General features: G+C 54.9%; 5 protein-coding genes across 5 annotated transcripts; 2 read left to right on the top strand and 3 right to left on the bottom strand.

Moving 5' to 3' along the window:
- Positions 1 to 1,123: 1,123 nt before the first annotated feature.
- On the bottom strand, positions 1,124 to 4,236 carry B0T15DRAFT_521181 (uncharacterized protein). The gene is made up of 2 exons (XM_062868548.1): positions 4,053 to 4,236; positions 1,124 to 3,988 (listed from the first exon to the last, which is right to left on the bottom strand). Exons 1-2 carry the CDS (start codon positions 4,098 to 4,100, stop codon positions 1,220 to 1,222), a joined length of 2,817 nt encoding a protein of 938 aa, XP_062727140.1. The 5' UTR covers positions 4,101 to 4,236; the 3' UTR covers positions 1,124 to 1,219.
- Positions 4,237 to 5,527: 1,291 nt separating this feature from the next.
- B0T15DRAFT_72354 (uncharacterized protein) lies at positions 5,528 to 8,245 on the top strand. Its single transcript, XM_062871248.1, has 3 exons — positions 5,528 to 5,900; positions 5,963 to 7,697; positions 7,759 to 8,245. Exons 1-3 carry the CDS (start codon positions 5,691 to 5,693, stop codon positions 7,785 to 7,787), a joined length of 1,974 nt encoding a protein of 657 aa, XP_062727139.1. The 5' UTR covers positions 5,528 to 5,690; the 3' UTR covers positions 7,788 to 8,245.
- Positions 8,246 to 8,698: 453 nt separating this feature from the next.
- On the bottom strand, positions 8,699 to 9,370 carry B0T15DRAFT_387796 (uncharacterized protein; the record flags this gene model as incomplete). The annotated part of the gene is made up of 4 exons (XM_062864407.1): positions 8,699 to 8,867; positions 8,925 to 9,082; positions 9,148 to 9,238; positions 9,312 to 9,370. 4 exons carry the CDS (start codon positions 9,368 to 9,370, stop codon positions 8,699 to 8,701), a joined length of 477 nt encoding a protein of 158 aa, XP_062727138.1.
- Positions 9,371 to 9,599: 229 nt separating this feature from the next.
- Positions 9,600 to 10,871, top strand: B0T15DRAFT_72302 (uncharacterized protein). The gene has a single exon (XM_062871247.1). It carries the CDS (start codon positions 9,790 to 9,792, stop codon positions 10,471 to 10,473), a length of 684 nt encoding a protein of 227 aa, XP_062727137.1. The 5' UTR covers positions 9,600 to 9,789; the 3' UTR covers positions 10,474 to 10,871.
- Positions 10,872 to 11,329: 458 nt separating this feature from the next.
- On the bottom strand, positions 11,330 to 13,010 carry B0T15DRAFT_482394 (DNA/pantothenate metabolism flavoprotein; the record flags this gene model as incomplete). The annotated part of the gene is made up of 7 exons (XM_062866099.1): positions 11,330 to 11,557; positions 11,632 to 11,653; positions 11,708 to 12,030; positions 12,095 to 12,398; positions 12,520 to 12,566; positions 12,696 to 12,748; positions 12,815 to 13,010. 7 exons carry the CDS (start codon positions 13,008 to 13,010, stop codon positions 11,330 to 11,332), a joined length of 1,173 nt encoding a protein of 390 aa, XP_062727136.1.
- Between the last annotated feature and the right edge of the window lie 33 nt (positions 13,011 to 13,043).

Raw genomic sequence — 13,043 nt, 5'->3', positions numbered from 1 at the left:
AATGGACGGCGAGGTTGCATCGGATGACTTCATTGCAGCTTGCTCGCTTTGCACAATGTTCTGGACCTTACATGACGGATACGGGAAATGTACCGAGCCACGCTTTTGTCCTTGCAACTGTACAATGTCATCATCAGGCATCAAGAATCTGAGTGGTCACGACAAGACCTGCAACGCTTGTTGGCTCCTTGCGTGACAGGAAGCAGATAAACGAAGCCACGGGCTTGACCTCCCGCCAGGTGACGTCACCGGCAACTTACACGGCCCTGGAGAATAAGAGAGCGGAATGTAAAGGATAACTTGGTGGACGGCAATAAGAACTCGTACATATATATTGCTTTGTTGCACCCTCGAGTCTTCTGTCCAACACACCTCTCAACATCCACCAGAACCACAAACATCACAAACTTGAGCACACCTTACCAAACGTTGATCACCACGGTCTCGATCTTCAACGAACCAAACCAAACCAACCAGAACCACCAAAAAATATCAACTAAAACAACATCAAAATGGGCGCCGTCGTCTCCTGCGTAAGTAGACTTGACATCCCCAGTCTGCTACCAATTCACCGACACGATACTAACCTGACTTCAAATATACAGATCCAGTCGTGCCTCCGCACAATCGGCCGCACCATCATGGCCATCATCAACGGCATCGGCAGCATCATCATGGCCATTGTCAACGGCATCGTCAACTTCCTTGACATCATCGTCGGCTGCCTGACCTGCAACACCTGTGGCGGACGGCGTCGTCACCACACCGCCGGCACGACTACCGGAAGAAGGCGCGGCTTCGGCAGGAGAAGGCACGTTGGAACTACGAGCACGATCTAAGCTACTAGTAGCCCGAAGTCCAGCAACCTAGGGTTGGATGTACGATGGGGAGAGGAGAGTTCGATTGATGGGTTCCGGGTTGTAATATTAGCGGACAGCGACGTTCCTTTTTGAGCCTTTTCCTTTTTGTTTGCGACGGAAATGAGATACCCAATACCCCGGCTTCGGCTTCTACCTGACGTGGGAAGGGAGGAATTGAAGGGGGGAGGACACGTGTGACTGGCTGGCTATCTCGTTGCATTTGCATTCTCAAAGCGTCTAGCAGAATCAACATAGATCTAAATCACTGCGAACGTGGCCAACAGCTCTAATGTGTGCTTGTGCGGATCGTGACCTCGCTGGTATCAGTTATCGAGTCTCCCAAGACGACCAGTGCTCAATCACTCTTCATCCTCCAACAAATCCTTCGCAAAGAAGCCGCATATTGTCGCAGCCGCCGCCTTTCCGACCATCGGTTCCAGTTCCGCCGCCGTCATATTGGCCACCTCCTTGATATTCTCCGTCTCGAGCACGATGTTCATGATGTTCTTGGGCGTGACCCCAGGCACCGCAGCCAGCATCTCCTGCGGCTGCGCATTGAACACCTGTTCGTCCGCCTTCGTATCCTGGTCCAGTCCAGCCTTGACCGCCGTAATCGGATCTGGCTCGGCTTCATGCGCCTTGAGTCTCTCAAAGATCTCGGCTGTCTCGTACGGCGACGACGACCAGATGATGCGTAGCTTCGGAAACGCTAGCGTGAGCAGGACGATCTTGCTCTGCAGGTCGTTAGCGCCGGCATTGGCGGCGCTCACGCTGGAAAGGCTCCCCGACAAGTCGGCGAAGGGCTCGAGGGTAAAGCTCTTGTTCTGGTCGAACTCGATGAGTAGCATCGGACTTTTGTAGTGCTGGAACATGGTCTCGCACTGGCTGTAGAGGCGGCCGTCTTTGAAAGAGCTGATCAGGTCGCTGATGCTCTTCCGCTCGATGCAGATGTTCGGGCTGAGGATGTAGTCGCCGACCGTCAGCATGCAGGGCACGATAATCATGGATTTGCCGTGCAATAGGGACGGGAGCGACGAGCGGAACTCGCGCACATCGACCACGACGCGCGGTGGCTCCGCGGTGGCGGCTAGTCTCCCGCCACCGGCAATCCGCGTGTTAATGGTCCGTAGGAAGGCTTCCTGCGGATCTTCGGCGTCCTTGGGATCGACCGTCATCACAACCGACATGCTGGCTCGCTCCTTGATGAGCCTGGTGAAGGCATCCTTCTCACGGCGGACCGTGGATAGGTAGCGCTGTTCTTCGACCGATCTGCCGTAGTACAGGAAGTACACTCTAACGTTCCTATCGTTGTGGGACGAGCGGTAGACTTCAACTCGGCGAATAAAGGAGGCATCCGGCTCGTACATGACGATGTACTTCGGCTTGATCTCTTCGAGAATGTATTCGTCCTGGTCTCCCTCATACGGATGGATGACAACCAGATCCTGCATCTCATACAACTGGTAATAGTCGTCCATGTTCTCCAACGGATCCGCAACGACGTCTTCCTTTTGTTTCGTCTCTTCCTCCGTGATCTGGACCTCAGCCATAAGCTCCGCCACCTCACTTGGCTGCTCAAAGTACTGCGCTATGCTCCCGTTGTCAAGACGGCCAGGGCCTGTGCCAACCACTCCGCCGCCGCGGACACGGCGCCTCTTGTTTGCAGGCGCCTTGCCTTTCGACCGGCCGAGGCGTGGGTCAACTGCACCAGCGACGGCCTTCTGGGTCTCCGAGAAGAGAGTCGCGCTGACTTGGGCAAATTCCCGCTTCCACTTGAGGTAGTTACGCAACTTCCTCCTCATCATGAAGGCAGCGGACGGCTTATCCTGCTCCGGGTCGTAGATCTCCTCAACCTTCTTCTCTACTCTCGGTTTGACATGCATTGTCTGGAGATAATCGCGGAGCTGTCGACATGTAGTGGCGTCTGAGCACATGATCAATATCGTTCCATTGGAGTCATCGCGGAGAGCAGGCTCGAAGTAGAGGTCCCGGTCGATTTCTTGTAGCACCTCGGCCAAGACGGCCCACTTAGGTTGTTCTTCCAGCACAGGTCGCAGTGCGTCAATGTTAGTGGTGTCTGGACCTGCCCTCTGACTACTCGAATAGACCCGCCTTCTTGCGGTCTCGAAAATGGTTTGTGCAGCGTCCAGGAAGAGCCAAGGAGGCTGAGTCTGCCTTGTCGACCCGGGAGGCGGCGAATGCGCGGCATGGATGGTGTCGAGCTGCTGGAGGAAGGAGACCGCATCGAGCGCCAGGATAGATTGGAGCATCCCCCTGAGGATGGTCAGGTCGTTCACAATCTGCTTTGTCTTCCAGCTGACGCGATGCCAGTTCGGTTCCAGCTGCCGACGGACCATGACATCAAAGTTCTTGAGCAAGGCGCTGTCAAGGTTCCAGTCGTCCATTTCTAACCCTGTGTTGCCCTTCTTGAGCTCGTGGATACTCACTTCAACGCATTCCATGACGGCATTTTGTATCTCGCGCATGGCGTCTGTCATAGGAACCTCCAGCTCAATCACCTCGGCTTTCTTCTTCCCTTCTAGCGCTTCGGCCACATGCACATGGAAGCGTGGCCAGAGCGAGACTTTCCGAAGGAAAAGGTTCCTCATCATACTGGCCAGCGGTGAGAAGCCCACGGTGAATGGATCTGGGTTGTCTGAGAACGCCTTGAGGAAGCCGACTTTGTTCTTCTGGCGGTATATCCTAAGGATGAAGGCTTCTATGGACGTGGCAATGACCCGGTCGGCATGAAGAACCACCATGCCTGTAATGGTCTCCGGGTTTAGAAGCGCGGTCAACATATCGACCACCAGGATGCGGGATGTGATGCTGAAAATGCCGCCTGCAGCGTACATCTTCTCACGAGCGGCCACGCTGGTGAAGTCGGTATTGACCACAGTCAGGCCGCGGGCCCGAGGCGACATGCTGATGGCGGCATGTTCAGCCAAAGCCTCGCCAATCCATGCGTTCTCCCTGTCTTCTGCGCCGACGATGACGATCAGGTTATTTCCTGCGGCATCGTATGAATGGAGAAGATTGGTGATGAGCCGGATGAGGCCGAGTCCTCGCGCCAATATGACGAGCTCATCTTCGCTACGCAATTCCTCAAAGAGCTTCTGCTGGTAAATCTGGGACAAAGTATGAGTTTAAGGTCCCGTCAAACCAAGAGCGGCCACCTAAGTTCCAACATACTAAAGGCAGAGAGAGCTTTACGGGCTGCGGTGTGCCGGCCGCCGCCATATGGGGCGCGTTACTCGATGACCGATCTCAATTGAACATCCTCCTCCTGAAAGAGTTGTGTGGCTGCCTGCAGGCCAGTGGAAGTCATGCCTTGATGTGGTGGGTGACTGGTGAGAAGGCCGAACTGACAGCTGCCACCACGCGACAGTGAGATGTCGGACAGACTTCTGCCAAGCCTCAGTTGCCCTCGGCCATTTGCAGAACAGCCCTGGAGGTCGGACAGACAGGGAACGCCGACGTCATCGTCACCAGTCAGCCTGTCAGCTTGGGACTCCATTACGAGTCCTCCTCCTCCGACTTAAAAGAGGTACGGTGAATCCGAGGCCCATTACGATCTTGCTGTTTATCTTCTCCTTCCCATCTCCCTACTGCAGAGCAGGACGAACAGTTGCAGCTGCAAGACACAACAAAAAGCACCAACTTCCACCTGATCCACTTTCCAGCCTTATCCAACCCCAGTCACACTCTACCATCATGGACCCTTCAAAGGCCCCAGAGAAGAAGGATACCAACCAGCAGGCAAGCACCCGCATGCTGTTAAAGAAGCCAATGCTGCAGCCTAGATTACTGACAAGACAATACAGACTGAGGGGAATTCGCTGAACAAGGTCGCTGATAATGTGAAGGCGGCGTTCCAAGCGCACTCTGCCAACCCTGGTCCGGCCATTCCGAAGGAGTTCAATGTTCAGGAAGAAGGGACCAAGGAGGAACGTCGCGCCAAGGCACAGGAATTGAATAAGTGAAGGAATAGAACAAGCGAAGGGGATCCCGCTTTATGTATGCTAAGAGCGTTGCGTTTCATGGCCAAATCAACCTTTCATTTCTCAGTTCAGCCACATAGCAAGGGAAGCGGGTGAAGTCATGAGTGGCTGGCCAACTGACTTTCCGTTCGGCTGTATCTGCCTTCGAGCCCGTGCCAGAACCTAGCACCGCATTGCGTATTGGAGCAGAAAAGAGCCTTAGCAGCGTGAGAATGACCTGTGACTCGCAGAGGCTAGGGACCCAAAAATGGTGTAGGCGTCTAGATGTCTGCATGTCTGCATCTATGTAGTAGGTTCGATATTCAGAAGCTGCTCCGTATTCCATCAGAAGTCACTTAGTGTACTAGTACTTGGCTCACTTGGTTATGAACACCCCCCACATTTGGGCAGCGGTGGCTGTGCCACAGCAAACCCCACACTGCTCAACAGCCCCTGACTTCCATTGTGCAGTCAATACTAGGTGATGCAAGCTTACACCAGACCACGTTGCTACGAATTGCATACGGACCTTCCTCGAAGCCACCCGTTCCCCCCTGGGCCACTGTCTTGGTTTGTCTACTATTCGCGCTTGCAGCTGCGCGCCGACCGAGTCTCCCGCATAACTTATTCAAACATCAACAGCAACCCCTCCTTTCCGGACCTGGTCGCAATTGGCGCTTTCCATATCCCGCTCGGCGACGCGCTCCAAGTGACTGGCGGCCAACGTTACGAATTGAACGGCCAAGACTGTGATTACTTGGGTGTTCTAGGCTTGTGATCGTGCCTGTTGCCCCGGATTTCTCGATAGCGCAACGGCGGATCCGGTGCCGGGCAGCTTCCCTATTTCGCGATGCCGTCGATACTAAGTGACGACGACCGCGAGACCGTCAAACGCTTCGTGCCGAAGCAGACCAACAAAATCCATGCTGTCGCGGTAGCTCGGCTCTACATAGCCTACCCAAACCGATCAAAATGGACTTATACGGGCTTGCAAGGTGCTATCGTGTTGGCCAACGACCTCGTCGGCAACACGTACTGGATCAAGATGGTGGACATTTCGGTATGTATTTGGGTTTATTTGTTTGTTTGTATGTTGGGAGCATTCTGTTAACACGGCGGCAGCCAGGAAACCGGGGAGTGATCTGGGACCAGGAGATCTTTGAGAACTGGAGCTACAATCAAGACCGTGTTTTCTTCCATACCTTCGAGCTGGAAGAATGCTTGGCTGGATTGTCCTTCGTCGACGAGAAGGAGGCAAAACAGTTCCTGAAGAAGATGAACGACAGGGAAAAGAATGCGAGCAAGGCGACCCAAAAGACTAAATTTGGAGGAGCCGCGCCGGCGAGCCACCACAAGCATCATCACGGATTCTTGGGAGGCCTCTTTGGAAGCCATCGACACTCTTCAGCTCCTACGCCGCCCGAATCACCACGCGTGCCCGCCCCAACACGGAACCACCGGTCTGGGAGTTTGAACGGACCCCACGAGCTAGCGGACTCGTCGGGCTTCGAGAAACTGGATGCCTTCGATCCGCAATGGAGGGAGCACTTTGGAGAGGATCTGAAATCCAAGGGCTTGACGGACGACTTTATCCGTGAAAATCAAGACTTCATTGTCGATTTCCTCAAACAGGAACAAGCGGCACAGGCCAATCAGTCAGAGTCGAACCCTCCTCCGCCCCCGCCGCCTCCAGTTAACGGGTCCGGAACCGGACTGAGAGCACCACCGCCTCCTCCGCCCGCGGCACCGCATCGTCCGGTCTCCGAGACAATCTCAGCACCGTCCCCCCCGAAACGGGGGCCAGCTCCTCCACCGCCCCCGGCGCCGAGAAGGTCGGCCAACCATATCTCAGCACAGCCCGAACCATCACCTTCCCGAGATTCGCCTCCGCCTCCAGCTCGGCCGAGGTTTGCGGTTCCTCCGCCTCTACCGGAAGCTGGCAAGTTTGCGCGTTCGGATCCGCCTCGCGCTGTGCCATCACCTCCGGCCCCTGGTCCCCCACCTCCGCCTCGGCCGCCTAAGACGCCTATGGAGAACGCGGAGCCGGCACAGCGGTTCAACGTTCCTCCGCCATTTCCCGGGCAACGGAATGTGCCACCCCCGCCGCCCAGTCGTGGTGCCGTTCCCCCTCCCCCGCCATCCCGGGACGCTGTCCAAGCACACTCCCCGGCTGCTCCCCCTCCGCTACCTCCCAAGGCTCCTGCTGCAAGCGCCCCGCCACTTCCGCCGTCAAGCTCACGGCCCCCTCCTTCACTACCGGCTAGAAGCCCAGTTCCGCCACCACCAGCGCACCCGCCGTTGCCCTCATCGCATGCGCCCCCTGCCCCCCCTCTGCCTGCCTCGGGAGCACCACCCGCTCCGCCCCCGCCTCCACCGTTGCCTTCGTCGAATGCTCCTCCTCCGCCGGCGCCCCCTTTAACCCCAATGTCTGGTGGCGCACCACCACCGCCGCGTCCGCCCCCCGGACCCGGCGTCAGCGGCATTCCACCACCACCTCCTCCACCTCCACCGCCTGGAGCTGGTGTTCCTCCACCACCACCTCCTCCCCCTCCTCCGAACCGCGATTCTGGCTACTCGTCAAGTGCTCCCACTGCCGCTTTGCCAGCACCCGACTCGAGCCGCGCGGCGGTGCTTGACAGCATCCGGGGGGCGGGCGGTATTGCCGCGCTCAAGAAAGTGGACCGCAGCCAGATCCGCGACCGAAGTGCAGCCATGGTTCCTGGCGGAGGCAACGATACCGGACCGCACGGGAGCGGACTGCCGCCTGCGGGTGTCGCTCCCGGAGGCGGCGGCGGAGGTATGGCTGATGCGCTGGCTGCGGCCCTACAGAAGCGGAAGGAGAAGGTCAGCCGCAGTGGTACGTTAACCCCTTACCTCCTTTTTTCTTCTGTTAGTATCCCAATGCTAATAACTTGCAGATGACGAGGACGATGATGATGACTGGTGATGTTGCGGCTCAACACTGATGCTGGCCGTCTTCTAGGGCCCTGCTGTGTTGAGGATGACTAGCTGACCAGCCTCCAAAATGCAAAATGGGGTCACTTTGCGGGAAAGACAGGGCCGAATGGGAAAGACAAATCAACCCAGAGCATGGGAGAATGAGAACCCCGATAGGTGTGTAGAGGAGTTTATAGGGCTGGCAAATGGTCTTGGTATCTTTGGTTCCCCCCTAGTACTGGTGTCCTGCTTGCCAAAGGGTGCTTGTCCTGGGCAAGAAGGCCGGTACTCTACTATTCTTCATAGACAGTTATAACCCGTTATAACCCGAGATGCAGAGGTTTCAAAAGGTCGATGATGCCTGAATCGCGAATCCCATAGCTCTAGGCCTTTCCTGTGTAAGTGTGACAAGAAATTTGGCAGGTGATGATGCTTGATGCTTGGACGCATCACATGGGAGGATTCATTTTACTATGGGCAGAGTAAAGTCAGGCTTCAGGGACAAACAAGAGGTCAGGCCAGCCCAACAACTCACAAGTCACGCCACGCCGTTCACGCTTGCACAACTGGCCTATAAGTCGCATAAGCGTACCAACCGTGCAAACTAAGGAACAAACTTCATTACCCGAAAGGAAAGTAAACTAAATCCCCAAACCAAGAGATAGACTCGGTGATGACGTCTCTCCCACCATGACCAGTCTCTCTCTATGTTGCCCCAAACCCCGCTCCACAACCAGGACGAGACGCCCACCAACTGTCGGGGAACCGTGAATTATACATTATGCATAACCAAGGTTTTGAGAGAGAAGACAGTTTTTTGCTTTCCGTGCCCAACACCATGACCCCTGGAGGCCGCAATACGATGGAGTCGGAAAGGGTGGTCCTCGCCCCGAGAGTGGGCATAAAATGATGACGGCTGGTTTAGATGTCGTCGATCGAAATCTCCTTCTTCCCGTCGGCAGCTCCGTCCTCCTCAGCTTCGCTGTCGCGGTCTTCGTCGAACTCAAAACCGCAATCGCCATCCTCGTTGGGCCCGAAGGTGTCTGTTTCGTTGATCTTGGCGTGGTCGGGGAGTTCACCGTAGGCCTTTCTGGGTGGGGTGTTAGCAAGAAGATGGCTTCGAATACATAGGTGGGGTTGTGCGTACAGTGAACGGGCTTCATCGGCCGAGTACTTGAGGATAACGTCGCCCTTGTTGTCTTGGTACTCACGCAGCGAGACCAGGATGATGTCGCCGTTGTTGATCCAGATCTTTTTCCGGAGCTTGCCACGGATAAGTCCGAGTCGCTTGACGCCATCGAAGCACTGCAGAGATCGTCAGTTACTGTTCGGCTTTGCCTGACCCTCTTTGCTTTGGGAAGAGAACACACCATGGCCTCAAGTCTGCCGTTCCCGAGCATTTTTACGACCTGCGCATATTCTTGGCCCTCCTCCTTAAATGTGAGTTCGCGCTTTTCATTGCTATATCCAGTGTTAGCGATCGTGATGCGGACAAAGCATTGACTACGCGGCGGCGGTGGCAGTGGCAACGTACTCGTTCTCGTTCTTTCCTCTGCGTCGGTTCTTGCCACCCTTTCCCTTATTCTTCGGCATTTTGATAGAGGGCTAAGCGAGATCTTTCGAGAAATGGTTCTTTCCAAAAATTGTCGATGGAAAACTTGCTCGAGACTTTGGTGTTGTGTAAACAGCCAAGCGATGCCGATGTCTGTGAGAAGGAAGACGGCTACTAAGGAGGGGCAAAGTGCAGGGGATTTAAACACCGATGACTCTTTCTGGGGCGCTGTGGCGCTGTGCGTTGTTGGGTTTCGGCAAGGCCCCACTAGTGGGGTACGGCAGGGATGGGTAGGGTGGACCCGACGCTCCATGAACAAAAAACATGGGTCTCTGTGACGCAAGCGCACATTGAGAAAGGGATCATAACGAGACGTCGACAGAAAAGCGCCAGAGTAAATAAACAAACCTATTGAGGAACTGGGAGCTGACGTGAGTCCCCAACATAACCTCACAGAACCATGCAGAGGATGTTTCAACGAAGTCTACGATGCCTGAAAGCACCGAAATTGAGCGAAGAATTTCTTCCGAGTCTCGATGCTCTTCAAATACCACAAGGCAACTCGGGGAAGACTAGCTCAACTACACCGGCTGTGATTGCTCCGAAAATCACGAATGGTGTTGCTCCACCAAGCCAGAAAGTCATGGATTTTGCCAATAAATCAAAGATCAAATTCCCGAACGCGCTGCAACTGGTTCCGCGCCAGAGACTCAACGATTTCCCTATACGCTTTTCGCTCTCCTCGAGTCATGTCTTCTCCATTTACCACCTGAAGTACCTTTCGGCGTTCGAGCACCCTCTTACCGAGAAGACACTGCATTACTACACGAAGAAGAAGGAGACCCGGCGGCTATGGTCGTATGTACATGCCTCCTCAGCGTCGGACGGAAGCAACGCCGTGGTATGGTCTGCAAGCGAGAGAGTGGCGAGGGCCGCGCTCTGCCGCGCCCTGAACGCTGCTGGCTATGATGCCTCTGGTAACAGTCTGCACGGCGAGAAGAGCCTTCGCGGGACCATTCGAATTTCCATACCCGAGCCCAAGAAGATCTTCAAGGTTGAGTTTGGCGATCTGGTGGACTACTTGTCGAAGCTTCTGTCAGACGCTATCCCAAGGCTTAGTGGCCACAAGAGGCCTTCTCGGTGAACCTAAGCGCTCCAAGCTCCTTGGACGGCGATTGCTTCAACCTGACCATCCGACATTCAACGGCAAACCCTCATCATCAAAGCGATAATGCACACCAACCTCCCGTTCCGCTATCACGCCAGACTGAGACGCGCAGAAAGTCGAAGGTGACCACTCCGGGGGAGGGGATACCAATCCATCTGCTGTCCGTCCCAGCAAGAACCCACCTTCGGCACCTAAGGGCACCACGAGGGAGGCTTTGGCGGCGACATAGCGATTCTCAGTTGAGATGGCGACATCGCTAAGCTGCAAATATCAACTCAAGTCTAGGGACTACTGCGCATCCCTGACGACAGGTCTCGCAATGTGCCTGGCAATTCATTGAAGAGACAGCGGTTTGGGTTCCTCAAAGTCTTCAAGTGCCAGTTCCGACTTTCCGTAAGCTGCCCAAAGGGGTCGAGTATGGTTGCCAGTAGCGGAACATATGATGGAAATCTGGATTCGGCGACGTTTCGAAGGGCGGCACTGTCACAGAACCCTTATAATAGATCGAGCTTGAAGATAGAGGAACAACAAGAACAGAAGGGCTGAGCAGGAATTGCACATACACCCATCATCCATATGACAGTATCCTGGTCTGAAACGGGCGAACAATGGATCATCGCAACTAGCCGGAGACCAATCGAAGGGAGCCGGTCCATTTCAGTCACTTGTGTGGTATCACACAACAACCACGAGAGGACAGCAGAGACAACGGAAGATGCCAAGAGTATCCATCGACGCTCGCCATCGATTGCTCAGGGCGATCATCTTCGCTTATGGTTATATCCATGTCTCCGCTGGAAACCAAAGCGAAAAGTCAGGCGCTTTCCATCCTTCATCCCCGTTCCTTCTCCTCGAGTGTGTGGATATACTTCGAATGGAGGTCCTGCACAGCCGGAATGATGAGGCTTTCAATTTCGAGTTCCGGTTCACCGTCAGGCAAGCTGTTGGGATCAAGGGGCTCGTCTTTGTCTGTCTCTGTCGTTGGAGCACCGCTTCCATCTCCTTTCCGGCGAACTGGCACGCGGATCCATCGATCCGGGTTTCCCGGCGAAACGAACACCTGCTCCCGATTAGTCCCGTACAGGCCGCCCGTCTAAATCTAGACTTTCAAGAGTGGAGAAGTAAAACACTTACAACTTCCCACTTCCGTGTAGATCTTGGGCTTTTGTTAGCTCCAGTCTCGTTCTCGTTTCCTGGGATCTTGACTTACAGTAGGTTGCCGATCACGAGATGGTGTTGGTAACGATCAAGTGAATATCTGGCTTTGTGTACCAGGATGGTGGGATCAGTCTCGAGCTTGAACGAGACAATCATGCCCTGCGGCGACCAGCCTTCTACCAGGTTCTTCAGGAACTTGGGTACCGGATCCAGATCAATGACCAGGCGCTTGCTCCTGGGCACTGACGGGGAAGAGTCAAAGTTGTCGAACGTCTCCTCCTCCTCGGTTACCGGACGGGCGTTGGCGCCGCCGTTCCTCTTGAAGACATCAGCAGCATTTGTACTTTGGATTTTATGTTCTGACATGCGTTCCGGCTGAGGTTGACTTAGCAACGCATCTAGTGAAGGAGAGGGCAAGCTAGAGATCCGAGATGCTTACAGGGACGAAGAAGTCGCTGACGGCAGCAGCCAGGTACAGTAACCCGCGAGGGCCAAGTGGTCGCATCAGTTGGGCAACGCTGCGCAGCTCATGCAAGTAGTCCGAAATACTGACAAACGGCAGGAGTAGCAACATGTTGCGGTCGCGGGCGTCACGGTACTTTCGCAGGACATCCAGCATCTTAGCCGAATCCTCGTCCCGGGCCACAACGCTGCCATTGGGACCTTCCCGGAGGAAGTCTAGGAAGCAATCGGTTGCATGACTGTAGTGCCGGGAGAACGGCAGAAGGGAAAATTGGCGGTGCCTGACGAGGGGATGTTAGCTTTCCCTGGCATCGGCTGTGTACATATTGCAACAGCGAGAACGGGATCGGGGCAGCGAAGTAAGATGGAACGGGGGGGTCTTTGTCTGGACGAGTTGCCTACAGGAACAACACCGCATATCCAGCCTTCAGGAAGTACTCGGCACTTGTCTTATGGACAATTTTTGTCAGTATCCTAAGAATCTGAGCGCATGGGCTAACTTGATTTGACGTCCCCGAAACAGAGGTTTCGTTTTCTTATGACTCAAGCTCTACCAACTAATGGTAAATACTACTCACCGCTCCGCGCGTTCCGGCAGAGAAGTTGTCGATGAAGCGTACTGTTTGCTTTTCTGCCGATCCTCTGTCAACCCCTGATATCACAACTTAGATCATCTCAGGCTCAAGAATGAACGAACCAAGCGGCACCGTTGTACCCCCTGAGGTGATCAACACTAGGCGTCTGCCAGCAGCTGAGTGATGGTTGATAAAGTCCCGGGCGAGCACAACGTGCTTTTCAAGGTCCTTCGGCGGAGGATTGGCAGCGAAGTAGTGGTCCTCGGCCAGCGCGGCGAGATTGTCTGGCGGGGTTTCGGAGGGGATTTGGGACATCATCGTGAATGTATTAAAGGATTCGTAGGTCTATAG

This window comes from Chaetomium strumarium (genome assembly GCF_033439665.1).
Source record: "Chaetomium strumarium strain CBS 333.67 chromosome Unknown B0T15scaffold_1, whole genome shotgun sequence".
Lineage (NCBI taxonomy): Eukaryota > Fungi > Ascomycota > Sordariomycetes > Sordariales > Chaetomiaceae > Chaetomium > Chaetomium strumarium.
The sequence above is the reverse complement of the archived record's forward strand: the minus strand, read 5'-3'. Positions and strand labels throughout refer to the sequence as shown.

Coding starts and splice junctions, on each gene's coding strand:
- B0T15DRAFT_72354 (XM_062871248.1), top strand. CDS start 5,691: ATGCCGTCGATACTAAGTGACGACGACCGCGAGACCGTCAAACGCTTC. Junction 5,901..5,962: donor TCAAGATGGTGGACATTTCG/GTATGTATTTGG, acceptor ACACGGCGGCAG/CCAGGAAACCGGGGAGTGAT. Junction 7,698..7,758: donor GGAGAAGGTCAGCCGCAGTG/GTACGTTAACCC, acceptor AATAACTTGCAG/ATGACGAGGACGATGATGAT.
- B0T15DRAFT_72302 (XM_062871247.1), top strand. CDS start 9,790: ATGCAGAGGATGTTTCAACGAAGTCTACGATGCCTGAAAGCACCGAAA.
- B0T15DRAFT_521181 (XM_062868548.1), bottom strand. CDS start 4,100: ATGGCGGCGGCCGGCACACCGCAGCCCGTAAAGCTCTCTCTGCCTTTA. Junction 3,989..4,052: donor TAAAGCTCTCTCTGCCTTTA/GTATGTTGGAAC, acceptor ACTTTGTCCCAG/ATTTACCAGCAGAAGCTCTT.